The sequence below is a fragment of the Moschus berezovskii genome, chromosome 9 (assembly GCF_049115385.1).
Source record: "Moschus berezovskii isolate FMDL1 chromosome 9, NW_MosBer_1.0, whole genome shotgun sequence".
Lineage (NCBI taxonomy): Eukaryota > Metazoa > Chordata > Mammalia > Artiodactyla > Moschidae > Moschus > Moschus berezovskii.
The window spans coordinates 86337410-86364568 of NC_142468.1; the positions used below are offsets into that span (position 1 = coordinate 86337410).

Below are 27159 nucleotides of genomic sequence, written 5' to 3' on the forward strand. Positions count from 1 at the left end.
TTATGTAAGTCACCTAGCTGATCGGTCCACCTAAGTAAAATGACATGACTCCAAGTCATCCCAGGGGAAAGAAAAATGACTATGAACATGTCTCTCCCAATACTTCAGCAAAGGAGGTGGAAGGACAGTTTTCCGTAACTGGGCAAGACATATAGGAGCAGGCTCCACATCTCAGTTTCCTTGTAAGTTCATGGAGGGAACTAAATTTTGTGGGGTGGAGGGCGGTGCACAGCTTGTGGGATCTTAGTTCCCCAACAAGGAATCGAACCCAGGCACTTGGCTGTGAAAGCACAGAGTCCTAACCACTGGGCCTCCAGGAAACTCCACTCTATGAGGGAACTGAACTTGATTGACTCCATAATCCTGTCTCATTGGACAGTTTGTGAATTTAAAGCCAACAGACTAACAAATCTATTAGAGACCAAGGAGGGACTGAAGGAATAGCTAGGGCAGGACAGAGCAGGTGACAGCCTAAGAGGGCACAGGGGCATAGACATACAGAGAGAGCCACCAGGGAACTCCTGACGGGGTCCAGACTGTGACATTTCTTTACAGCATATTGCCTGGGCACAGGGGAAGGGGCGGCCTCAGTTGGAAAGCCAGGGTGTGGGTTTTGGCTGAACCCTACTTCCAAGCTAAGACAGCCAAGAGTAAAACATCCTCACAGTGAGTGCCACAGAAGCAGGACTTGGGGCAGAAAGCCAAAAAGCAAAACTGGAGTTCATTATGAGAGCCTCCAAAGAAGCATTAGAGAGAGAGAGAGAGAGTTTGAGAGCCTCCAAAGAAGCATTAGAGAGAGAGAGTTTGTGTGTCTGTGGTGGGGTCGGGGGTAGGGATACTCCAGTTAGGAGAGAACACAGCACAGTGAGCCTCTAAGATCTTACCAAAGTCCCAAGAAGTCTTGGACTTCTGTTGAAATGGGCGATTTCAGACTTCCCTGGTCCAGGGTTGGGAATCTGTCTGCCAATGCAGGGGGCACAGGTTCAATCCCTGGTCGGGGAAGATTCCACATGCACTGGGGCAACTAAGCCCGTGAGCCACAACTACCGAGCCTCTGTGCCACAACTACTGAGGTCTGTGCACCCTAGGGCCTGTGCTCTGCAACAGGAGAAGGCACTGCAGCGAGAAGTCCCAGCTCCTCAACAAAGACAAGCTCCGGTTCGCCACAACTAGAGAAAGCACACTCATAGCAACAGGACCAAAAATAAATAATTTTTTTTTAAAAAAAGAAAGAAAATGGGTGAATTCTTCTCTTTGCAATGCACACAACCAGCTAGTCTTCCTACAGATTCTATCGAGAAATCTAGACATTCTTGCAATCATCTTCAAATGACAGTTTTTGCCCAGGCAATGCAGCCTCCTTTTGCTAACATCTTCCAACTTCTCAATCCTTTTTGAGTCTCGGAAGTCAAGATTTGAAACCCTCCAAATTGTACCACCTCCCACATTTCCCCTTTTCAAGGCCCTCCTAGGGCAGAACTCAAAGCTCCTTTGAACTCTAGGCTGCTTGCTATAAAGTTCTTAAAGCCCACTCCTCCTGGAGCTGCGGTGGGTACTTAGAGCAGACACCAGTCACCCAGGGTCCCCCTCGCTGTGCAGCACTGCACTGAACCCCCAGGGATCAAGTGCCATTACCAGGTGGCATATTCAGGCCACGAGTTCATCACCGCCACAGACCTGCCTGGTTGCTCCTCAGCTCCACTTGGTGTGGCTGTTGTTTTCTGACTCCTCATCCTTCGAGCACTTCGGTTTTGCAGATTGAGTACCAGCATTCAATAACGTGCGCTATTGGCATTTAGACAGACTTTACATAGCAGCTGTCAGCTTCAAAAGTTCTTTTGGGAATCTCAGACTAGACCTTGCCAACTTCTGCTAAGGTGCCGCTAAATTTCAAAAGCAACGTATAGAGTGGAAATTACACACCACAAACCAAAACCACTGGTGGCAGTTCTATCACCATATTAAATAATATTTTTGCGTCTTTTCCACTGATAGCAAATCTAAGCCCTATTTTATCTAAGGGAGCAAACATTTTTAATCATGTGGGATTAGGCATTCAGCAACTCACAAAAACACCTGATTTTAGTCTATCAAATATCTTTACAGCTTTTTTTTTTCTGATAATAAAAACAAAATAAGCAATAGCTCATGTGAAAAAAAAAACATTTTTTTAAATAGAAAAACAAAAAAATTATATACATAATACTAGCACCATTACAAGCTTGGTTTATCTCCTTCCAGGACTTTTTCTTCATATGTAAATACAACTACATTTTATTCTAAAAATGAAATATTCTACACTTATAGTTTAGTAACCTACTGTCTCCTTGCTGGACTCACCAATATTTTTTACATGCCAATACAGAAAAAAAGTGAGTGACAGATCATAAAATTAGCCATGTTGCTGACATTTCTCCCACAGAGCCCAAAAATAATAGACTCAGGAAGGAAAAACTTAAGAAAGGAAGGACTGAGAATCAGGATTAAAATGTGGGTGCCTTATTGGTTTTCCTGAAAACATGCCTTGATGTGGGCCCGAAACAGTGAACACATATGGAATTAATAATAATGGAAGGCCAGAAAGTGCTCGCCACGGTCGCTTCTGCTGCAGTGTGGAGAAGCTGCCACTATGTCACAGACAGGCTGAGAGTCGACACTGCATGCCTTTGCAAGCTTGATGCATGACTGTGAACACATGCTTCATAAAACTCAGTTCTCCTGCCTATGTCTGTCATCAAGGTCCATGTCTGTTGGTCCTTCCCTACAGCATGAAGGGGTGTTAGAAGCTGTAAGAGAAAATGCCAACATGCACAGAGAGACATTCTACTTATACAAGCTACCAAGGATGGTTCAGTTTTGGCCAAAGGATCACTATAACGTGCCTGTGACTGGTTGAAATTTTTAGATACTGAAATATACCGAAATGTAAAGCACAGGAGTAAAACCTAAACATGAAAGGGTGACTGCCAAAGGGAAGCGTGATCACCAGTGAGACATGTAAATGGAATAAGAAATTTATGGTTCCTATCCTTTCCTCTTCTCCCTCTGGTATTTTTTAATATAGATTTAAAAATAATAAACCCCACCCCAAGCACCTAAAACGCAGCCTGCTTATGCATCACACCTACTTTTGGAGGAATGACTTCTCTCCTTAAAAGTAATGTGAGTTTTAGCATAAAAGAAATGTTTCCTGTCTTTCCTGGACCAAGCACAAAATGTCTGTGTATGGAGTACTTTGTACTCTTTCCATCAACAAGAGAACAAACGTTTTTTTCTGTTGGAATAGAAAGTTGCCAAAACATTCTGGCACATACCGTCTCTTCCTGACTTTGCGCTCCCTTACTCTCCAAAAGGGCTTTAGCAAGTAATACTCAACTATCTTTTAAAGAATCGCAACATACCGTATATATTTATTTACCCCAAAGAAATATGAAGTCCAAACAGCTAGATTTCATGCTGTAATACCACCTTCTTACTTCAGGCTTCATTCTCCCTCTTCCACAGATGGTATTTGACTGCCTCACACTGCTAAAACTTATGTAAATTCTCCTCTTGTACTTTTCAAGTCTGCAAAGATGGCCTCAGGTAACTTCTAACACTTACCATGAATACAAGATGCACACACACAAGATAGCAGTTCCCAGTGCAGCAACCAAGGTCTTGTCCCTGTATAGGTCCTGACCAAAGTTAGGCACACAGATGGTGACGTTCTTCCCATGTTCATCTAGAACTTGTGAAGAAAAACAAAAAGGAATCATTGCCATATTAGAAAAGCCCTCTGTAACTCAGGGATGCATTCACTTTGGGAAAATGCATGCAGTGTAGAACAGTGAACACTCAGCACTGGAAATGTTTCCTCTACCATCCAACTCAACTCAGACTAGATCGCTGCTCTGTAAAGCACCCTATCCCACCTAGGCATCCTCAGAATAAGATCCTTGGGTGTCAGCTTAGTGCTAAAGGGGTCTTCAGTACCAGGGATTTCTAAGAGTCATGTTCTTTTTCAGTACTATTGGAGTAATAGTAAAAAGTATTGGCTCATGGGTCTTCCCTCATGGCTCAGTGGTAAAGAATCTGCCTGCCAATGCAGGAGACACAGGTTCAATCCCTGGGTTGGGAAGATCCCCTGGAGAAGGAAATGGCTACCCACGCCAGTACTCTTGCCTGGAGAATTCTATAGGAAGAGGAGCCTGGTGGGCTACAGTCCATGGGATCACAAAAGAGTCAGATACAACTTAGGGACTAAATGATAACAATAAACTGGCTGACTGGGCAGCAGGTAGCATGCAGGTAACTGAGAGCATCCTCCAGGTCTATCCTCCTTGGAGACGAACCAACAATCAAACAGAACTCGCAGGAACTGCTGTCTGGACAACAGCCTCCACCCAGATAAGAAGTCATTCTATTGTCAGTAATAGGACGGTCATGATATCTTTTAGGCTGTAACCTGGGAAACTTCTCAAGTGGCTGCTGCTGCTGCTGCTGCTAAATCACTTCAGTCGTGTCCGACTGTGTGACCCCATAGACGGCAGCCCACCAGACTCCCCCATCCCTGGGATTCTCCAGGCAAGAACACTGGAGTGGGTTGCCATTTCCTTCTCCAATGTGTGAAAGTGAAAAGTGAAAGTGAAGTTGCTCAGTCGTGTCCGACTCCCAGCGACCCCATGGACTGCAGCCTACCAGGCTCCTCCATCCATGGGATTTTCTAGGCAAGAGTCTAATAAAACTGTAGAGGCTACATAACAAGATTCCTGTCACACTACCATCATTAGTTGTTTACTGTTTATCTGACAGAGTCTTCAGTTCTGAACACCCAAGCTGGCTCTATTTTCTCAGCCCCAAAATAAGGAACGTAAATATAAAATAACAGGCTACAAACCATTTTACAAACATGCACATTCTAAGGGGTTGAAGTTGCACTAAAATTATTACTTGTACTCCCACTTGAAACTGTAAACTTAATTGTGTGCTGTGGCTTAAGGAATCTTTATTCTTAGGCCAATGAAAATTTTCTTTACAAACCTGACCAAAATATGAACTTTGCTATTTAAGTACTACCACCCAAAATTAAAAATAAAAGTTTTTTTTCTGTATTTAAGTGATACCTGCCATTGAGAAGAAAAATGCTGTAACCAAAAAACCCCATTAAGTTAAAGCCAGAGATTAATATGTAAATAGTCAAAATACTCATAAAAGTTTTAAATAGACTAGATTTAAATAAACTTGAAGTCAAATTTACAGAGCTTTTTTCTAAAAAAAATTATATCCAGGATAGACCATACTTAACAAAAGACCTATAATTATATTCATATTGTACTATAAACAGCTATAAAGGCAAGACCCATACATACTGAACATATATGCTAACGCTTTCAAAAACATCTTTGCATTTGCTTTCTAAATTTAAAAAAGGAAAACATCAGTTTTCTACTCTAGAGAAAAGAGTATATGTATTTGATTTATAGAAGATAAAATATACCCAAACACACACACATTTATATATACTTGTGTATATATGAGTAGACATCTATGTGTACATCTACATATCACAAAAGTGAAAAAAGTGATGAAACATAAGGAGTTTGGAGATCAAAATAAGAAAATATGGTCCTTTGCTGGGAAAGCTCAAGCGCTCATACAATAACAACTTATAATGGTGTTTCGATAGTTCTCAAATATCCATTGCAACTACTCTACAAAAACAATAGGTAGCCTTTACACAGCACCTCTGATATGCCAGAAACTGTACATATACAGACACACACGCACTCAGCTGAAGTCTTAAAAACTACTCTGTAAAAGAGGAATCTTAATTATCTTCTTAAAATAGTTCACTTTATATAAGTTACTGAAGTGGCAGAACCACTCCCCCACACTCTTTCCACTCCGTTAGAGTCATAGAAATGATCACTGAAAGTAAATTAATAACCATCTAAAAACAACAGCAATAATAAAGAGAACAAAAAGAAATATCTTGAATATTTCTGATAATTTCTTGATTATTTGATTATTTTTGAGCAGGAAAATGCAGATTGAGCTTACAAGCAAACTCACTAGCCCTCATGAGTTAATGTCTCCTGCAGGGCAGGAAGCCTCAGGAGAAGGTAGGTCCAGGTGCATGTCCCATGTTGAGGACACTATTTAGTGAAGAAGTCTAGATCACCTCACTACTTTGATGCACTGCATCTGATACTTAAATGGTAGTTTGAGGAGACACAGTCCTCACCCCACAAATGACAATATTCACCCCGCAAGCAGTCTCCCTACAAGGCCAGCTTACCCACTTCTGCAGGTTTGCTGGACAGGGCTGAGAACGTGAGGTACGTGACATAGCAGCTGATGAGACCCGACTGCAGTATCCCAGAGTGTGGCTGTCCTGGAGAATGACAAGGGACCATGTTGTAAATCAATGGTCAGAGAGCATATGCACAACCCCCAGAAAAAAAAGGTCTGCCCCAAATAATATCCCTCAAACCCAGAGCCCCACACTTGAAGGTAAGAAGAGGTATGTAACGTATTTCTCATATAACACTAAAATCATTTGGGGGAGGGAGTGACATGCTGAACCTAAATGCCATTTCTGAGACACCAAGTTCTGCCAAGTTCTCGCCCAACACCTTATTTTGATAATAACTACAGTTGTACTGAAACATACTGCCTGGTCTCCCTAAGGTTCGTAACATTAGTTCTTAAATCACAAGGTCTCCAGAAAAAAACTACCACAGTTAATTTGTGAGATCACATAGCCTAGTGGGGCAAATGATGATTTTACAGGGAGGACCTGGATTCCAGACTCACAAAGCCATCAGATACTCAGAATCCATGACACTGGGGAAGAGTTCTCATCTGTCAATGGACACGAAACCTTTGGGAATACCAGAATTGGTCCAAGCCAAAGAATGCGGCTATGGGACTCAGCATTTATTGGGAAAAGGCCTTCTATGTTACAATATTTAAATTGTACTGTTCAGATGGCTAAGAGTAACCAAGATGCAATAAAAGGGATTAATCCTTTTTTTCGGTGAAATTTTCAACCACCCATGGACATAAAAAGATTTAGTTTTACCCAGTCTTCCCTCTGATTAAATTTATCTCCAGAACTTTACTTATCAAATTATGAGGACCAATAAAGGTAAAAAATAGGCCCTTTCCAATGGTGCTCTTTGGCATGGGAATGAGACTCACCGTAACAATGGCACTAAACCAAATTACAACTATTTCAAAGGGTATAATTTAACCCAACGAATATTTTGATCTGAATACTAATAATGTTTTAGGAAATTCTTAACTGTTAAAGGAACTGGGTGAGTAATAACAATCTCAGTTTCAATAATGAACTTCAGTCATTTCTTTCTTTTGGCTTTGAAACAACCATGAGCAAGATCAGGCTCACAGGTTTCTACTGGCTTTGCTGAGGAAGGACTCGGATCTGAGAAAGGCCAGCTCCTGGGACCAGCGGATGGCTGAGCCAGGATTGGATTTCCTGCTTCCTGATTCTGGGGCCAAGCTGTCCTTGATTTGTGTTCCACAGGGGTCTTAAGTCAAAGATAAGCCCCAAACAGCTCCTTCTCATTCATTCAGATTTTACAAAGAGATTATAGGGAAGAGCTAAATCTCCACTAAAGGCATTTTCCATTGAAACACTCCTTGTAGTACATTATTTAACAAAAGTAACATCTATCTTCTTATTTATTGACTTCATTATACTCAAATCTTTGACAAAGGCATGATTGACTATCACCTTCAGCCCAGTGCAGGGTCCAAAGAGGACACTGGAATCCCACCTTTCCTACTGCTGACCCACCTGTGGTAAATAAAGAACTGACCATAATTTCCAAAATTATGGTCAAGGACATTTATAATATGAACAAGGAAGTATGGATCTCATACTTACGATCTCGGACAGAGGGTGAGATGGATACCACTGACATAAGCAGACACAGGCCTCCATTTACTCCCAGGAGAATTTTATTTTCCATGCAGTCATCTTTCTGGGTATAAAACACAGCCATCCAAATCAAGCCTCCCGTGGTGATGGAGTACGCGATGAGGGTCACCAGGGATAGAGAGGCGTACCACAGCTTGTTGGTAGCTGTGCCTGCGGTCCTGTTTCTCCAGAAGTGGAGAAGAGAAAGGGGTTGGGGGAAGACAGGTCAGTTGATTCTCCAACAACATCTACCACCCTTCAAGCATTATTAGCTAACGTTGTCAGGTCCCAGACCATCATAAGGAGTTACTCAGAAGACCTATCATTTTACCAGTTTTTGTGGATCACAACAAACTGTGGGAAATTCTTAAAGAGATGGGAATACCAGACCACCTGACCTACCTCCTGAGAAACCTGTATGCAGGTCAAGAAGCAACAGTCAGAACTGGACATGGAACAACAGACTGGTTCCAAACCGGGAAAGGAGTATGTCAAGGCTGTATATTGTTACCCGACTTATTTAACTTCTATGCAGGGTACGTCATGCAAAATGCCAGAATGGATGAATCACAAGCTGGAATCAAGACTGCCAGGAGAACTATCAACAACCTCAAATAGGCAGATGATACCACTCTAATGGCAGGAAAACATGGAACTAAAGAGCCTCTTGATGAAAGTGAAAGGAGAGTGAAAAAGCTGGCTTAAAGCTCAACATTCAGAAAACAAAGATCATGGCATCTGGTCCCATCACTTCATGGGAAATAGATGGGGAAACAGTGGAAACAGTGACAGACTTTATTTTCAGAAATCGAAGAGGACCTAAGGAGCCTCTTGATGAAAGTGAAAGGAGAGTGAAAAAGCTGGCTTGAAACTCAACATTCAAGAAACTAAGATCATGGTATCCTGTGCCATCACTTCACAGCAAATAGAAGGGGAAAAAGTGGAAGCAGTGAGAGATTTTATTTTCTTGGGCTCCAAAATCACTGTGGATGGCGATTGCAGCCATGAAATTAAAAAATGCTTGCTTCTCGGAAGGAAAGCTATGACAAACCTAGATAGCATATGCAAAAGCAGAGACATCTCTTTGCCAACAAAGTCCATATAGTCAAAGCTATGATTTTTCCAGTAGTCATGTATGGATGTAAGAGTTAGACCATAAAGAAGGTTAAGTGCTGAAGAATTGATGCTTTTGAATTATGGTGCTAGGGAAGACTCTTGAGAGTCCTTTGGACCACAAGGAAATCAAACCAGTGAATTTTGAAGGCAATCAACCCTGAACACTCATTGGAAGGACTGAAGCTGAAGCTCCAACACTTTGGCCACATGATTCGAAGGGCCTATTCATTGGAAAAGACCGTGATGCTGGAAGAGACTGAGGGCAGGAGAAAGGGGCAGCAGAGGATGAGATGGTTAGACAGAATTACCAGCTCAATGCGCATGAATCTGAGCAAACTCCAGGAGGGAGTGAAGGACAGAGGAGCCTAGGGTGCTGCAGTCTTATGGTGTCATAAAGAGTCGGACACGACTTAGTGTATGAAAAACAGCAAACAATCATTTTACCAACTAAAAACTAGACGATACAGCTGAATATGCAAAAAATTCTTGGCTCAAGCTTAGAATTTTTTCTTAACACTGAAAAACTTCAGTCTTTGACTCAAGTGTATTCAGTAACTAAAATCAATATTCACAGACTTTAGCTTCCCCATTCTGGATGTCAACTACCCCAGGACAAGTTCTGGCAGTATTATAAAGTGGGCTGTGTGCTGGAGTTCTCTCTGAATTTTCCCAGAAATACAGAGTCCAGAGGTGCCAGTCTCTTTCTCCAAGTGCTGCCAGCAGCTCCTGCTGATGCCCATCTTCTGTTTAGGGAGAGAGAGGTAATTGAACTCCACCCAGAGAAAGACTGGCTGACCTCATCTCTTTCGTCCTTGCACTGAAGACTATACCAGTACTGCTTCTCCCAAACAATGCCAGGTATGATTAAGGACGAGTTTGACATTAAAAAAGGTAAAGGCAGGAATTCCCTGGTGGTCTAGTGGTTACGTCTCAGTGTTCTCACTGCCAGGGGCTTAGGTCTGATTCCTGGTTGATTAACTAAGATCCCACGTGCCTTGGAGCACAGCCATCCCCTCTAAAAAAAAAGTGAAGAATAAAATCAGCCAGAAAAAAGAGGAAACATTTTAATGGGATTTATAATAAAGAATCTAGAAGAGGAGACTAGTGTAAAGATTATATTATTTTATACAAACATTATTAAAGGGATGGGAGAAGTATGTGGTGGCTTAACAACCCACAGAGATTGTTCAGAACAAAGACGAGTGCTTACTGACGCTAAAAGAAAAGGACAGAACTACAGCAGGGGGTGGTCTGAATCACCTCATCTGCCTTAGGGGTCAACTGCCCTTTGTAACCACATCTCACAAAACTTCGAGAGCAGGCAACTTGCTTAATGTCTTCACAGAGTTGGAAAGTGTTCAAGCAGTCCAGCTGAAACGTTTGAATGATGGAGAAGTTATTGTGGCCAGAGACAAAGAAAACAAAGAGGAAAGGCCACAATGATAATGACCATCATACTCCTGACTCCAAGCCAGGCGGTCCAATGACTGTGGAGTTATTGTAATAGAGAAGGCACACAAACCACATGAAGATAAAGTGAGACTTAGGGAAAGCGAAGAGTCAAACACTACCTGTTGGCAGGGAGAGAAAATGGATTATGAAGAGAACAGTGAACACTGTTGACCAGGGTGTAAGTGGGGGGTCCAGCTGTGTCCTCACCAGTCTTTGGGGCTATTTTATTAGTGTAAGAAGGACTTTCTTAACAGTTAATTTTGCTTGGATCCCCAAGGTTAAATCCTCCACCCTAACCCTCTCCCCTCTACTCCAGGCTCATATCATCCCTGTTAACGTCTCCACTTGAAGGTCTAACTGGCTTGTGGACCTTAGGAGGTCCAGGTTAACTTGCCAGTATTCACACCTCCATCCCCAAAGCTGCTCTCCTATGATCTTCCCAACCTCAGAATATGGCAATCCCATTAGGGGTGGGGGTAGATAAAGAACTGCAGTGCTCTTGACCACTGTCTTGCACTCCCTGCTCCTCCCCTCTCCCCAGCATCACTCCAACTCCAGCTGCAAACTCCCTTGGTTCCCACTTCAGACTATCAGCATCTGACTGCTGCTACCATCCAGCACCAAGCTATGGCATCCCTCCCCTGGATCACCTCCACCAGTCTCCTCACTTGCACCTACGACCTCCTCTCGTCTTTTCTTAACTTAAAATGCACATTAGATTCTGTCCCTCCAGTGCCCTGCCATCTGCCGTGATGGCCCCAGAAACCTTTCATGATCTGGTCCAGGGCCATCTCTGATGAATGACTTTATCCCTTGCTCCCTCCCCTCACACCTCTGGGGTCCAGGTGCAGTGGATGTCTCCTCGCTCCTTAGACAAGCCAGCACAGCCCTGCCCCAGGCTCTTCCCAACTTCCTTTGTCTGCCTCATATCTTATAATGAAACCCTTTCCCTGCCCTGCTTGCCCCGACTCTCACACCCACAGCACACTCTCCGCCATTGAACCTATTACTCATTTGCTTGATTAGACTTATTAGCGACCCCCTCTCCTCTCCAGGAGAATATAGACTCCACAGAGCAGGGCACTGTTGCGTTCACCGCCTACTGTCACACGTGCCTGGCAAGTAATGGGTGCTTAAAGAATGCCGGTGCAAGGACTGCCAACTGTCAGAGGACAACTTGCTGCAGCAATGATGACAAAGGGGCCGCTACCTGCTGCTCCGGACTCCGCTGCTCCTCCCGAGACAGCCCCGCAGACACGCCAAAGAATGCCATGACTATACTCTCGGCGCCTGAGACAAGCCCCTGCAGACACACCAAATAATGCCACGACTATAGTCTTGGCGCCTGGCACAGAGTTAGCACTCCAAAAGTTCTGAATCAATGCTCAATGCGAGCACTTGGATGAAGGTTAGAAAAGGACCAAGCAGCAGGATGAAGAGTACAGACACAGAAGCAAGCAGGTTTTCAGGTTAGAAGAGGTGGCTGGGCTCAGGCTTGGGATGAGGGCTAAGGGAAAACAAAAGCCAACAACAACGTGAATTTTTAAATCTAGAAAGTCTAGAAGATGTGTCTTCATTAGAAACACCTGACCGTACCGTCTATTTTTTGTGATTTCAGTTTTGCTATAGAACTGACACCTCAAACCACAAAAATTGATCTGGAAAGTGTTAAAACCAAGATGAAAGAGTTAAAATGAAGTCACTAATGCTAAGCCCCATGTCGCCAGACCAACACAGCAGAGCATCAGCTCTCCCAGAAACAGAATCTTAAACCAGCCAACCAGAAATCTCCTGCTCAGCACTAATTACATAGTCTAGCTAACTAGTTAGGTAGTCTGATTGGTAGGACCTGCCATCCCCTATAGGAAAGTTACCTCACAATAACTAAACTGCTTTTCTGCCTAATGTAACTTCCTTGTCTCTGTTCCCTTTTGCCTATAAAAGTCCTTTTATTTTGTACAGCTCCTCAGAGCTCCTTTCTACTTGCTAGATTGGAGAGTGCTAAATTTGAATCAATTTTCACACAAACATTTTTAAATGCCCTAGCTTATCTTTTAACAAAAGAACAAAACACATCACTTCCCTGGTATAAAAACTGAGGCCAGAGTAGTCAAGTCATATGCCTTAAGATTCAAAGATGGTAAAGAATCTGCCTGCAATGCAGGAGACCTGGGTTCAACCCCTGGGTCAGGAAGATCCCCTGGAAAAGGGAATGGCAACCCACTCCAGTACTCTTGTCTGGAGAATCCCATGGCTGGAGGAGCCTGGTAGGCTGCAGTCCATGGGGTCGCTAAGGGTTGGACATGACTGAGCGACTTCACTTTCACTTTTACACATTGGAGAAGGAAATGGCAACCCACTCCAGTGTTCTTGCCTGGAGAATCCCAGGGACGGGGGAGCCTGGTGGGCTGCCGTCTACGGGGTCACACAGAGTTGGACACGACTTAAGTGACTTAGCAGCAGCAGCTTTTCTTTTAACAAAAGAACAAAACACATCACTTCCCTGGTATAAAAACTGAGGCCAGAGTAGTCAAGTCATATGCCTTAAGATTCAAAGATGGTAAAGAATCTGCCTGCAATGCAGGAGACCTGGGTTCAATCCCTGGGTCAGGAAGATCCCCTGGAAGATGGAATGGCAACCCACTCCAGTATTCTTGCCTGGAGAATCCCATGAACAGGGGAGCCTGGCGGGCTACAGTCCATGTGATCACAAACAGTCAGACAGGACTGAGCAACTGAACACACACACATGCCTCCAGTAAAACAGCCAGACAGTCAGGGACATTAAAACCTGCTGCCTGGTATCCAGTCCCATGGCCTTTCTCTCCTACTGCCTTTGAGATTATCTCTTTCTCAAGATCTTCACAAAAGGAGAAAAGAGGAAAGGGAAGAAAAACTTTGGCTGTTCCATCCATGAAGAGAAATACAAGTATTATATTTTCTAGACTAACCTTGAAAGCAAGAATCTCCATTTAAAAAAAAACCTAAATTAAATGAACTTACATAAAAATAAGTTTTATGAACTTACATAAAAATTTCCCAGGCAAGAATACTGGAATGGGTTTCCATTTCCTTCTCCAGATTTTCCCGACCCAGAGCTCGAACCCGGGTCTCCGGCATTGCGGGCAGACGCTTTACCATCTGAGCCACCAGGGAATCCCAACATAAAAATAAAAATATGTGTACATTTCCTAGCTTAATCTTAATCTTAGGCAGATCAAGAAACCATGAGTATGTGGACAAAAGGGATTTTGTTGGGATCCTGGCCCCACAGCCAGTACCACAGCAACATCAATTGCTGCAAAGCTTTTAAGCCATTCCTATTAGGTGGCTCCTGGACAGTTTTTAAAGTGATCAAACTCTTCCAAAATGCCTGTTAAAACTTGGCATCGATAATCAGTCCTAGAAAATGGCTTCAGAATCAATCAAAACATTAAAAGTCAGAATAAAGCAGCACAAGCATTCTCGAGAGAACACAGTATTTAATGGGCAACTCAGGCCCTCAGAATCAAAGATACTAACATTTTACTACCAGGTTCCTGACTCGAAGTTTGTGAAAATCTCAGAAAAACTTGGAAGCGACATATTATATTTTGTCTAATAAAAAATCCAGAGTGAAAGTCCATTAAGAATCAATGGAAAGTATGATATTGAATCAACTAAAATGCATTTCTCACTTACTGCACACATTTCTGCTGTACAACTGAGAAAACAGGGTCAGAGAAAACCATAGTCACCCATTAGACTTATCTTTAGGAAAACTTTGCAGCCTCAAGACAAGATCTAGTAGAAACCCCAAACATACTAGGTTTCCAGGATGACTCAAAATATAGGACAGCATGCAACAATAAACTTATATTTTGGACTTCCCTGGTGGTACAGTGGATAAGAATCTGCCAATGCAGGGGACACGGGTTCAACCCCTGGTCTGGGAAGATTCCACATGTCGCAGAACAACGAAGGCCCGTGCACCACACTACTGAGTCTGTGCTCCCTAGAGCCTGTGCTCCATAACAAGAGAAGCCCGGGCACCACAGTGAAGAGTAGCCCCTGCTCACCGCAACTAGAGAAAAGCCTGGGCAGCAGTGAAGACCCAGCACAACCAAAAACAAATACACTTAAAAAAAAATTCTTATATGAGCACAATTCAAATCTAGAAATCTGTATTTTCATAGTGATTGCTGCTGCTGCTGCTAAGTCATTTCAGTCGTGTCCGACTCTGTGCAACCCCATAGGCGGAAGCCCACCAGGCTCCCCCATCCCTGGGATTCTCCAGGCAAGAACACTGGAGTGGGTTGCCGTTTCCTTCTCCAATGTGTGAAAGTGGAAAGTGAAAGTGAACTCGCTCAGTTGTGTCCGACCTTTAGCGACCCCACAGACTGCAGCCCACCAGGCTCCTCCACCCATGGGATTAAGACTTGAAAAATACCAAAACACGACTGTAGTGCTACTTGGAAGATGATCTGATGTGCCATAAACAGTTTTAACGTTGGAATTTGGGTGCATACTCTAGTATTTACCAAATAATAAAATGACTAGCAGTGTCTTTTCATTCATGCATCTCATGATTTGATCTTTAAAAAACAAAACAAAACCCAAACAAAACAACAACTACCAAGCTGCAGAATATAATCAGAATGAAAAGTGCTTTGAGACAATGTGGACAGTATAGTTTATGCTATCCAAAATTTAAAAAATTAATTCACATTCATATAGAACTTTCAGATTTCCCCTACCCCCAAACAGTATAAAATAACATGATGCCTACAAAATCTACAAAATAACAAGAGCCTTACTAGACACAGCAGGCAGTTATTTTCACTCATATTTTATAAAGTCAGACAGAGCTTTGCCCAGAGTAACAAAGTCAACTCGGCCTTAGCACTGAAGAAGCCGGACCCTTGTCTAGTCATTTCCTCAATGTAGCTCAGCAATAAATAAAATGAGCCACTAATAGTTTGGCATTTGCCACACATCTTGGGACTTGAATCCTATTTTTAAGGCACTTAGAGTCTACATTTTTAAAAGTCAGGATGCCTTTCTAAGTGAGCACAACAAAAGTTCCTAATGAAGGGGCCCTTCTTCTCTCAGGCAGTTGAGAAGCAACAAAACTATTTTGAAAGAGGAAAGAACTAGTTCATCAAATAGTCTTTGCTGAAAGTGAACTTTCAGCTCCAAACTACTTTTTCCTTTTTAACCTGCCAACGATGGGGGCCTAAGATAAAGCTCACTCAATGTTTTCAGCCACTGACACAGCACAGAGCTGGGCTTCGAGGCATCAGCAGGGGGGTTGCCCATGGCTAAGTCTCAGAGTCCAAATGAGAGGGTGTAGGGAGAGAGGGAGAAAAAGTAAAAAGAACTGACGCAGGAAAAAGGAAGGTAGGAATGAGAGAAAATCAGCGTGGGAGAGGAGTAAAGGAAGAGGTTCAAAGAGCAGAGGGAAGGGAAAGAACCAGCACAAATCAGTTTTGGTGTAAGCAGTCTTCTGCTGCCGCTGCTGCTAAGTCACTTCAGTCGTGTCCGACTCTGTGCGACCCCACAGATGGAAGCCCACCAGGCTCCCCCGTTCCTGGGATTCTCCAGGCAAGAACACTGGAGTGGGTTGCCATTTCCTTCTCCAATGCATGAAAGTGAAAAGTGAAAGTGAAGTCGCTCAGTCGTGTCCGACTCTTTGTGACCCCATAGACTGCAGCCCACCAGGCTCCTCCATCCATGGGATTTTCCAGGCAAGAGTACTGGAGTGGGGTGCCATTGCCTTCTGGCAATACGACTCAGGGTAGGGCTTCTGTCGACACTGGGCACTTTCTCTGAGCCAGATCGTGAGTTCACGTGGAAGCTTTCCACAGAGGCACATACCAGTTCTTGTTCCATTTATGTGCAAACTCCACAAGCAAGAGGAGCTGGATGACTATGAAGAGGAAGCCTCCGACAGCTCCCACATAGCGCCAGGCTGCAAAAGAAGACCGTTTGAAAGCAGATGAGGTGATGGTCCCAAGTGTCTTATTCAAGAGTAAAGACTGTGGTTAATTCTTAGCTCAGGCTCCCTGTACCGCTAACACATTGAATTCCCATACAATTGTACAAGGTGGGTACCACTATTATATCCACTTTACAGATGAGAAAAATGAGTCTACATAAGCTGACCAGGTCCTGAAGCCTGTAAAGGATGTGGCTGGGATATGAGCACAGGCAGTCTGGCACCACAGCATCCAAGCTTCACCTCCAGGCCATAAATAAATGCCAGATACCCTGACAGATGCAGTTAATTCATAAAAGCAACAACAACCCCCCATTTGAAAGTAAAATCACACATTGCCAGAAAAACCCAGGATCTGAATTTTACTGGGGAGAGACCCATCAAGGTTCAGTGAAGAAATGAGGGTTCTACTTCAGGCTCAGCCACAAAGCAGCTCAAACCTTGGATGAGTATCTCACATCTCTGGGTTATCTATAAAATAACTGAGCTGAGTTAGTGGACTAACTGCTAGGTCCCATCCATTCTAAGTATATTATTCTAATATACACAAGGACCTCTGTGGGGACTAGAAAACTAGTTACCGGTATTTCAGGTAAAAAGACAACTTGGATACAACTTCCTTGAGGAATGCACAAAAGCAGTGTGACCCTAAGAAACTCGCTGGACCTGGCATGTGGCTCTTTGAGAACCTATCCTCATTCACAGTGTGAATACTTTCACTATCTTAATTAGGAAAGTGAATCCACTGGGTTTGAACAGTGCTTTGAACCTCTGAAACGCAGGCTTTATTTTTTCCCTCCCTAGATCAAATAAAGAAGGGCCCCTTGTTTCACTTATGATTGAATGCTTCATATTAAATATTTCTGGTAGATTCCATCAATAAGGATATACAATTGAATTGAATAGAATTGACTGAATAGAGTTCAATGTTACAGTTTCACACCAGTCAGGTTTAGACATAGCCTAGAGGACCCCGCTATCTTAGACACAGCCTTTCTTAGTCCACTGTAGCTAAAGCAGATTTAAAGCTGCTAAGAAGCCCTGGGTTTGGGTGCAGGGCAGAAAGAACAAGGTCTCCCTGGTCACGCTGCCGACATGCTAAACTAGTTTTCCAACAAGTTTTCCAAGTGCCTCATTTTCCCTTCAGGCCAATAACCTTAACCTCAATTCTTCAGCCTGCAGAGTAACTAGAGGTTCTGTCACCTATCCAGGGAGGTGGGGGTGGGATGGGGGGTGTTGAGGGGGAGACAGGAAGTAGAGAGGGCGAATGACGCGTGGGAAGGTGAGGCAGGTTTTTTTTTTAAGCTACAAGAAAGTTAGTAATCTAAAATATCAAAGGCACCCTGGACTATGCTTTGGAACAATTTTACAAAGTGGGTAAAAACTCAATAAATAGATACCCCCAACCCTCTATTCGTACCATTCAGAAAGGTCTCCTGATCTGGAATGAAGAAGGCTCCTGAGCACATGGCTCCCAACAGCAGAAGTTTAAAGAACCAAAAGCTGGAGGGAAAAAAAAAAACCAACAACAGAGGAAATGTATTCAAATGATATTCAAGGAAGGACAAAAGACCTCTTAGAAGGTAAGTGTGTCGATCCGTGATTCTGTTCACTTCAAATGGAGGGGAAGAAATTAAGTGACTGGGGACTGCCTCCTCCCATAATTAGACAGACTCAATGTTTGGCCTCTGATTGTGCAAAACCATTTTGTTGCAGGGTGGAAATGACCTGGGAGAAGGTCTTGGTACAAGAAATAAGCTTACCTCCACTGCATTTCTCATTGTGGCATCAGGTGTTACAAACAGGAATTCAGTTCTCAGTCCACTGTGCAGTGAAAAGTGTGATTTCCACCTTCTCTAAAATCACTGTCAACAATTTCAACTAAAGGAAAGCAGTCGGAGGGTGTGACGAGTAGCAGACACCCTGGAATGCTGCTCTGAGTTCAAGGAAAGGAGAAACGATCCCCACGAAGACTCACCCATTGTGAATGTAGGCTCTACAGCTTTTACTGTTGTCGATATTCAAGGTCAGGAGGCAGAAGAGGAAGAAGAAACAGGCCATTCCAAAACAGACTCTGTATACTGCAGAATACCCCACCAGCTTCTCACAAGTGTCACCAGCTTTAATGCCTTTACAAATATCTTCAAAATAAGGGATCTGAAGAAAAAGAAAGTCTTTGTTAAAACTACGTAAAGTTCTTTCAGCCTGCAAGTCAAAATCCAATGGGAAATACACCATGTACCAAGAGAAATTAAGACTGAGAAGAAAGTCTCTCTTCCAAAGACCTTTTCCTTAACTTTCTCTGAATCCTTTTAGAGATATAGTGCTGATAATGTATCACTCAGCCTTCACTTACCCCTAATGAATTCTGAAAGCCAGCATCAGAATTTTTAAAAATTATACTTATGATACATGGGTAATTTTTCTGAAAATGTGTAAATACAGAGATTAAGTGCACATATGCCTTTATTTACATAGGATAAGCTCCTAACCTAGAAATGAAATCAATGGGTCAGGTAGTAGCTACATTTTAAAATTTCAAGCAATAAAGTCAAATCACTCTTTCAAAGGCTGCGTTTATATCCCACCAGCAATATTTGAGACTGCTCACATTCCCAGCCTGAGCACCACATTTAAGGGTTAAAAACCAGGCTCTTGTTTCAATGCCCATAGTGCTCATTACTAGTAGGATTCACATCTTTTTAAAAATTTAATATATTGTTCTGTGAATTGGTGGTTAATAGGATGAGCGACTGAACTGAACTGAGGATTTTTACTTGATCCACTGGACTTATTTACGGACCTTAATCTGATAAATGTCAACAATGGTTTATTCCAGTATAATTAGAAAGTTTTAATATAAAACCCACTTACATTATCAGAATAATTAAAAACTTACATTATGAGAACAAGCAGCACATTTCTATTAATGTCAGAAAATAAAGATTTAGTGTTAAAAAAAAAAAAAGAAAAACCTGTTTCTTGCCAACATCAAAGCTGAACACTCTTCAGAACAGAAAATAAGTTGAAAAATCACATTATAGCCTTTACTCACAAAACAAAAACTAAAACCAGGGGGAAAAGGACAAAACACTAAAGGTAAAACTGAAGCACGATAATTTCATTTCTAACAAAAGATCCTAAAGAAACAGTAACAACGAGGTTATCAAAATTTCCATCCTAGACCTAAGATCCCACAAGTCACCTGGCGCAGCCAAAAAAATAAAAATTAAAAAAGTTTTAAAATAAAAGATTTCCATAAACAGAAGGAAGACTAAATGTAATTGAAGTTCATCTTCCTCCCTGAGGATTCTCTCCTTCAGAAAAGATCTGCAATCATTATTATACCTAGATCTCAAATATGATTTTCTTTTTTTTAATGAGTGCCTTGGGCAAAAATGCATTGCTTCTAAAATCCTATTATAATAGTTCCACTTTCATGCATAGCTATAAAAGATTTCATAAAGAAATACTAAACATTTTGTGGTCAGCAAGTTCCCGTAACTCCAGTGTTTTTAGATCACAGCAAGATGTAACAGAGAGAGACATTACTATTATTTTTGACCAAGCCAGGTAAAACACAGACTGTCTAGTTAAATTTAAATGTTGTATAAATAACAACTAATTTTTAATATAACAATATTTTGGGATATACTTAGGCTAAATATTGCATGGGGGCATACTTATACTAAAAAATTATTCCTTGGCAAGAGATAAAGCTCAAAAGAAAGCATGTTCTTGGTGGGAAGGGCCAGGTATATGGCACGCCAAGACGACTGGTTCCCATACTGTAAGGAAGGGGAAACAGCTATTTAAGCTGGAATGCCTTTGGCTGCAAAGGGAAGAACGTGAGAAAATGTACAAGTTTGAGGCAGGAGGATTAGAAGGCCACTGAATCAACAGTCCGGATAACAGTTAAAGAAGGTAAACTAGTAGCAGAAAAAATACAAAGTCTATGGGTAGAAGTCATAGTTGGCAGAACTGAAGGATATGGAGAGGGTTCTCTGCTGCCTTTATTAAGTATTGAGGGTGGAGGGGGAGTAGGGTTAAAGGAAAAAAGGAAAGTGAAGTCGCTCAGTCATGTACTGACTCTTTGCGACCTCATGGACAGCAGCCTCCCAGGCTCCTCCGTCCATGGGATTTTCCAGGCAAGAGTACTGGAGTGGGTTGCCATTTCCTTCTCCAGGGGATCTTCCTGACTCAGGGATTGAACCTGGGTCTCTGGCACTGCAGGTGGACGCTTTAACCTCTAAGCCACCAAGGAAGCCCTAGGAACTGAAAAGAGCTCTGGGAGTTTGTTTTTAACATATAGGGTTGGAAGCACTCTGGAGCATTCCAGTGAGAAGGTGACTCTGGAAACTGCTTGAAAACAGCAATTAAGATACAGGATGCACCCCCCGCAGGTCATGAGAGACCCTAGCAAGGGCTTTCTGAAGGAGTTTGAATTTTCAGCTGTTTCACAGCAAATTCACACGGTTAAAATCTTCATCTACTGAAGTCATGGGGGACCCCGTACAAGTGAATGTTTCAGAGCCTGTAGCAGGAAACAAAAGCTGCACCCTATGAGTGGTACTGGTAATAAGGAGGTTCAGTTCAGTTGCTCAGTCGTGTCTGACTCTTTGCGACCCCATGAACTGCAGCACGCCAGGCCTCCCTGTCCATTAAGTGGGCCTCAGGAAGCATCACTACGAACAAAGCTAGTGGAGGTGATGAAATTTGAGCTATTTCAAATCCTGAAAGATGACGCTGTGAAAGTGCTGCACTCAGTTTGCCAGCAAATTTGGAAAACTCAGCAGTGGTCACAGGACTGGAAAAGGTCAGTTTTCATTCCAGTCCCAAAGAAAGGCAATGCCAAAGAATGCTCAGACTACTGCACAATTGGACTCATCTCACACGCTAGTAAAGTAATAAGGAGGTAATGTTGCTTTAATCTGTAAAAGGAGGCACCATGCCTCCACCTTATTTGTTTTATTCATGTGGGATTTACTGCTCTGTAATGTTCTTCCCCCACCTTCTCTGTTCCCCCAATCAGCAAAGCTGATCCCTTTTGCACAGCGCCCCCACACTCCTGCCGTAACACACCCATGTCAGTTAAGTTCAGTTGCTCAGTCATGTCCGACTCTTTGCAATCCCATGAACCACAGCACACCAGGCCTCCCTGTCCATCACCAACTCCCGGAGTCCACCCAAACCCATGTCCATTGAGTCGGTGATGCCATCCAGCCATCTTATCCTCTGTCGTCCCCATCTCCTCCTGCCCTCAATCTTTCCCAGCATCAGGGTCTTTTCAAATGAGTCAGCTCTTTGTATCAGGTGGCCAAAGTATTGGAGTTTCAGCTTCAACATCAGTCCTTCTAATGAACACCCAGGACTGATCTCCCTTAGGATGGACTCGTTGGATCTCCTTGCAGTCCAGGACTCTCAAGAGTCTTCTCCAACACCACAGTTCAAAAGCATCAATTCTTCGGCACTCAGCTTTCTTTATAGTCCAACTCTCACATCCATACACGACCACTGGAAAAACTATAGCCTTGACTAGACGGACCTTTGTTGACAAAGTAATGTCTCTGCTTTTTAATATTCTGTCTAGGTTGGTCATAACTTTCCAAGGAGTAAACGTTTTTTAATTTCATGGCTGCAATCAGTATCTGCAGTGATTTTGGAGTCAGCGTCCCTTTAATCTACCCAGTCCATTTTTCCCAGTCAGATTCTTCTCCACCTCCCTACCCACACCCAATTCTTTCTTCTTCTCGGATCATTTCAAGAAGAATGCTCCTGCCAGCAGGCATGAGCACCTACCCTGTCATCCCCCACAAACTCCCCTTCCCCAAACCCTTACTTACCGCCAGGGGCCCTTAGGCTCATCAAAGGGTGAGTACGTGGCACTGCATATCTCATCCACAATAAAAGTAGGCAAACAACCCCCTGCTCTAAATACTAAGACCTGCCTTATGCTCTGTGGGTGACTCAAGTCGTATAGCCTTTAGCATGTGGTGAATATTTTTGGGTAAAGAACCTCCAAGTAGAACAAGCTGGCAGGATTTAGTAACGGGAATTTGCTCTGATTAAATATTTGCTGTTCCGAGCGCCAGACCAGTTTTAGAAAAAGAAAACATACATCACACAGATTCCACACTGTGGGCTGGCGGGGACGGGCCTGCTAAGGATGTTGCCTCTTGTGTCTGGCTCTGGGCATCCAGGGACACTGCATCTGTGTTAGTTCTGTACAGACCCAAGGGCAAGGAGTTTCCTCCCAACCACTAAGCAACCAAACTCAAAGTCACAAAGTATCAGTGAGAATAAAGAGCTCATGTGGACTTCCAACCCTAATTCCACTAATAACTTGGGAAAATTACACACCCTAGCTGAGCCTCAGTTTCCCTATCTGTACAATGAAATAATACTGCCTTCCACCTCATGAAGTTGCTCTGAGAACTAAATCAGTAAATCCTTGTAAAAAGGGCTCATCACAGTTCTTGATCCATAGTAGCCATTAAGCAAACGTACTTAATTCTAAGTTATTATCTATTTTATATATTAAAAAAAAACTTTCGGGGGAGGGAGTCAGGCACATTACATGAACCCCTGATTGGCTGATGCATTCTGATTTAAACAAGAGGGCAGATGAACATCTTAGAACTCAGTAGACACTCTATTCACTTTACCAAAGGATTCATATTGAAAGATACAGTTGAACTTCTGTATAACTGCCAGTTCTGCATCTATGGATTTAACTAACCACAAAAAGAAATTTAAAAAAAAAATTTTTTCCCAGAAACTTTCAAAAAACAAAACATGAATTTGCCATGTACCTGGAACTATTTACATAGTATTAGATATTTTAAGTAATCTAGCAATGATTTAAAGTATATAAGAGGATGTGCCTAAGTTATATGCAAGTCCATTTTATATAAGGGACTTAAGCATCAGTGGATTTTGATATCCAAGAGGGTCCTGGAACCAACCCCCAAAGGATACCAAGGAACAACTGTACTGGCAACTTTCAATAAGGTGAAGCTTTCCCTGGCACATCTATACAGGCATAACTCAGAGACACTGTGGGTTCGGTTCCAGATCAATGCAATAAAGCAAACGACCCAGTAAAGCAAGTCACGTGAATTTTTTGGTTTTCCGGGGCACATAAAAGTTAAGTTTATACTATACTGCAGCCTATTAAGTGTGCAATAGCATTATGTGCTATTTAAAATTGTTTAAAATTTTAATAATATAAGATTTTAAAATATTTTATAGCTAAAGAACACCAAACATCTAAGCCTTTGGTGAGTCATGGCAGTAACATCAAAGATCACTGAACATGTAACAGTAGTAACTAGAAAGTTTGAAACATTGCGAGGATTACCCAAGTCTGACAGAGTGAGCAAATGCTGTTCAGAAAACGGCACACCAATTCATTCGCTCGAGGCAGGGTTCCCACACACCTTCAGTTTGTGAATAATGCAGTGTCTGTGAAACGCAATAAAGTAAAGCACAACGAAACAAGGTATGCCTGTATAAGAACTGAGTTCTAAAAACAGTACTCACTACCTGTCTTTCAGAGACCTAGTCACCACTCAAAAGAAAATATATCTGAACTTCCAAATCAGGAAAGACATTTCAAAACATCAACACAAATATTAAGCCTAGAGATGTTAACTAGAAAATCCACATAACTTGTCTATTGAGGGGAGATGCTGGCTATGCCCTTAAAACAATTTCAATCTCAGGCAAATAAATGTGAAGAAATAATACCGGGTTAGAAGGCCTATAGGTCTAGTTGGCCAGGGGCCCACATGATGCAAACTTAGAAATAAAGAATAGAATTTGGGAGTGGTTCTTACAGAAATGAAGAGGAAAAGGAGCATCATGTCCCCATAACATTACTTTAGAGAGATGAGTAAATGGCACATTAGCAAAGCTAATGAGTCTTACCTTCCATTATATCAAATTTTTAGGGCATTGCATGAAACCAAGCTGCAAAGAAAGCTTTGGGAGAGCTGAGCAGGAGTGATGTCACAAAACCTAGAAGAACTAGATCTACAGGTTCTGTTTAGTATCTTACTTGAAATAGACTTCAGAACCAAGGCTCTCTCCCCTTTCTGACATTCCAATTATTTGTAAACTTTTAAAGATAGTTTAGTTTCCTCTGTGGAAAAATTCCAGTGTCCAGACCCACCCATGTCTGTTACCCACCCATGGACAGGAGTTGCAAAATGGGGAAGGCTAAAATCAGCTTCTAGCCATCATTTCTTTGTAAATTATTACCTTTGAGGCCCTTTCTGGATTGTGGGGGCTATTTTTAAAAACAGTAACCACCAGGAACTTCCCTGGTGGTCCAGTGGTTAAGACTCTGCACTTCTAAGGCAGGAGGCACAGGTTCCATCCCTGGTCAGGTAACCAAGATCGCACATGCAATGCAGCGCAGCCAAACAAAAAAAAGTAACCATCAGTAGCCACCTCTCTTTCGTTCAGATTTCTAAATATTTTTAGGAGAAAAGTTTACAATGTGTCATTATTAAAAGTCATATGTGGGTGTTCAGTTGTTCAGTCCTGTCTGACTCTTTGTACCTTCATGGACTGTAGCCGCCAGGCTCCTCTGCCCATGGATTTCCCAGGCAAGAATACCGGAGTGGGTTGCTATTTCCTACTCCAGGGGATCTTCCTGACCCAGGGATCAAACCTGTGTCTCTTGCATCTCTTGCACTGGCAGGCAGATTGTTTACCACTGAGCCACCTGGGAAGCCCATTAAAAGTTATAAGGGGAACTAAAATTCCACTGAGCCTGGTTTTTCTTGATCCAGTCACCTCTGTAGTCAGGAACTTAATGTCCCCAATAGTAACTCCCCAGACTCTCAGAAGCATGCAAGACAGAGACGATGCTAGAGTTCACAGCTCCCCCTCCACCATGAGTCTTTCAGAATCAAACCGCCACAAATTTGATTAGATAGTTAGAAAACAATTCCAATCACAAACTTTAAATTGAAACAAGACAGCTTGCAGAGAACTGACTAATAATGATGACATGAGGGGCTCTTCCTCAGAAGGGAAACGGAGCATCTACCATCAATCTGCTCAGGGAATTAGGATTTATGAAGGCAGAATGTACAAAGAAGCACTCCACTTGCTAACCCTGAAGGAGGGATAAGAGTTAGTCCCAGTGAAAACTCATATACGGCTTCAATGCGGCAACAGCGGTGGGGCTTGGGGCCATGAATAGACAGGTCCCATGTGCTGACTGGTGCAGCCTGTGAGGGAAGGCAGAGGGACCAAGGACCAAGATTCCCCATTTCTAGTCTGGCGGCGGGTTGGATGGTGGGCCAGCAGTGGGTAGGAAGCACAGGAGAGGGGCGGTTTCGGGATGCAGGGGCAGTGATTCACTTAAGCACAGGCTGCCAGAATCAAGGGGAAACGTGGGCAGAGGGCGAGAGAGCAGGACCAGAGAGAAGGACTGGTAGGAACCAGCAGAGACGGCAAAGGAGGCACTCAGTGTAGTGAAGAAATGTACCAGGAGAGGAACCCAGGTGGAGGAGCGGGGGGTGAAGGAGACAGAGCTGGGAACAGCCCAGAGAGCTGAGGAATGCAAACATTCAGGGACTGGGAAGCAAGGGGAAAAAACAAGAAGGAAACTGAAAAGATACAGAGCCAGAGCGAAGCTGAGCAGCTCTCAGGGAGCAGAGCGTGTCAAATACCACCAGTTGATGAGACGCCAGAAGCAACACTGGATCTGGCAACAAAGAGTCATTTGGGGCAGTAGTCAGAATATCCTCCAGAGCAGAGACTGAAGGCTGAGGAGAGGAGACAGTCCAGGGGTTGGATACTGGGCAGGAAGTCACCCCAACAGGCCTTTCACCCCTGCTTTCAAGAAATCTAACTGCAAACCTAAAAGCGTGAGCATCATTCCGAAATATATTTATTTACCATTATACAAGCAATCTGGAGAAGAGGATGCCAACCCACTCCAGTATTCCTGCCTGAAAATCCCCTCGACAGAGGAGCTTGCCGGGTTACAGTCCATGGGGTCGCAGAGTCAGATACGCCTGAGCGAGTAAGCATACATACAAGCAACACATATTTACATTCCTGTCGCCAGAGAAGACGTAAATCACAACAGATGCAGGTAACTGAATCCCCCTAACCATCATGACTCCAACTCTGACCTGACCGCTTCCTCCTTGTAGGCCCTTTGCTCTGTTACTCCCCCCTCATTTTGTCCCACAGACTGTTGCATGTTCAACACATAAATCTATTTGTAACCTTTTAAACTGCTATATTAAGAAAGCTGAGCGCAGAAGAATTGATGCTTTTGAACTGTGGTGTTGGAGAAGACTCTTGAGAGTCCCTTGGACTGCAAGGAGGTCCAACCAGTCCACCCTAAGGGAGATCAGTCCTGGGTGCTCATTGGAAGGACTGATGTTGAAGCTGAAACTGCAATACTTTGCCAAGAGTAATACTGCGCACCTGATGTGAAGAGCTGACTCATTGGAAGAGACCCTGATGCTGGGAAAGATTGAGGGCAGGAGGAGAAGGGGACGACAGAGGATGAGATGGCTGGATGGCATCACCGACTCAATGGACATGGATTTGGGTGGACTCCGGGAGTTGGTGATGGACAGGGAGGCCTGGTGTGCTGTGGTTCATGGGGTCGCAAAGAGTCGGACACGACTGAGCGACGGAACTGACTGAAACGTCT

The 27159-nt window shown here is 43.1% G+C and overlaps 1 protein-coding gene across 4 annotated transcripts in view; it reads right to left on the bottom strand.

The window, feature by feature from the left end:
* SERINC5 (serine incorporator 5) overlaps positions 1-27159 on the bottom strand; it is a 107814-nt gene that overhangs the window by 12854 nt on the left and 67801 nt on the right. For all 4 annotated transcript variants that reach the window (XM_055435358.2, XM_055435359.2, XM_088839903.1 and 1 more), the window contains exons 3-8: positions 18451-18629; positions 17893-17975; positions 16352-16445; positions 7895-8106; positions 6281-6376; positions 3604-3730 (exon numbers count right to left, since the gene is read on the bottom strand). In XM_055435358.2, the coding sequence (XP_055291333.1) occupies positions 3604-3730; positions 6281-6376; positions 7895-8106; positions 16352-16445; positions 17893-17975; positions 18451-18629 (791 nt within the window). The remainder of the gene's footprint in view (positions 1-3603; positions 3731-6280; positions 6377-7894; positions 8107-16351; positions 16446-17892; positions 17976-18450; positions 18630-27159) is intronic.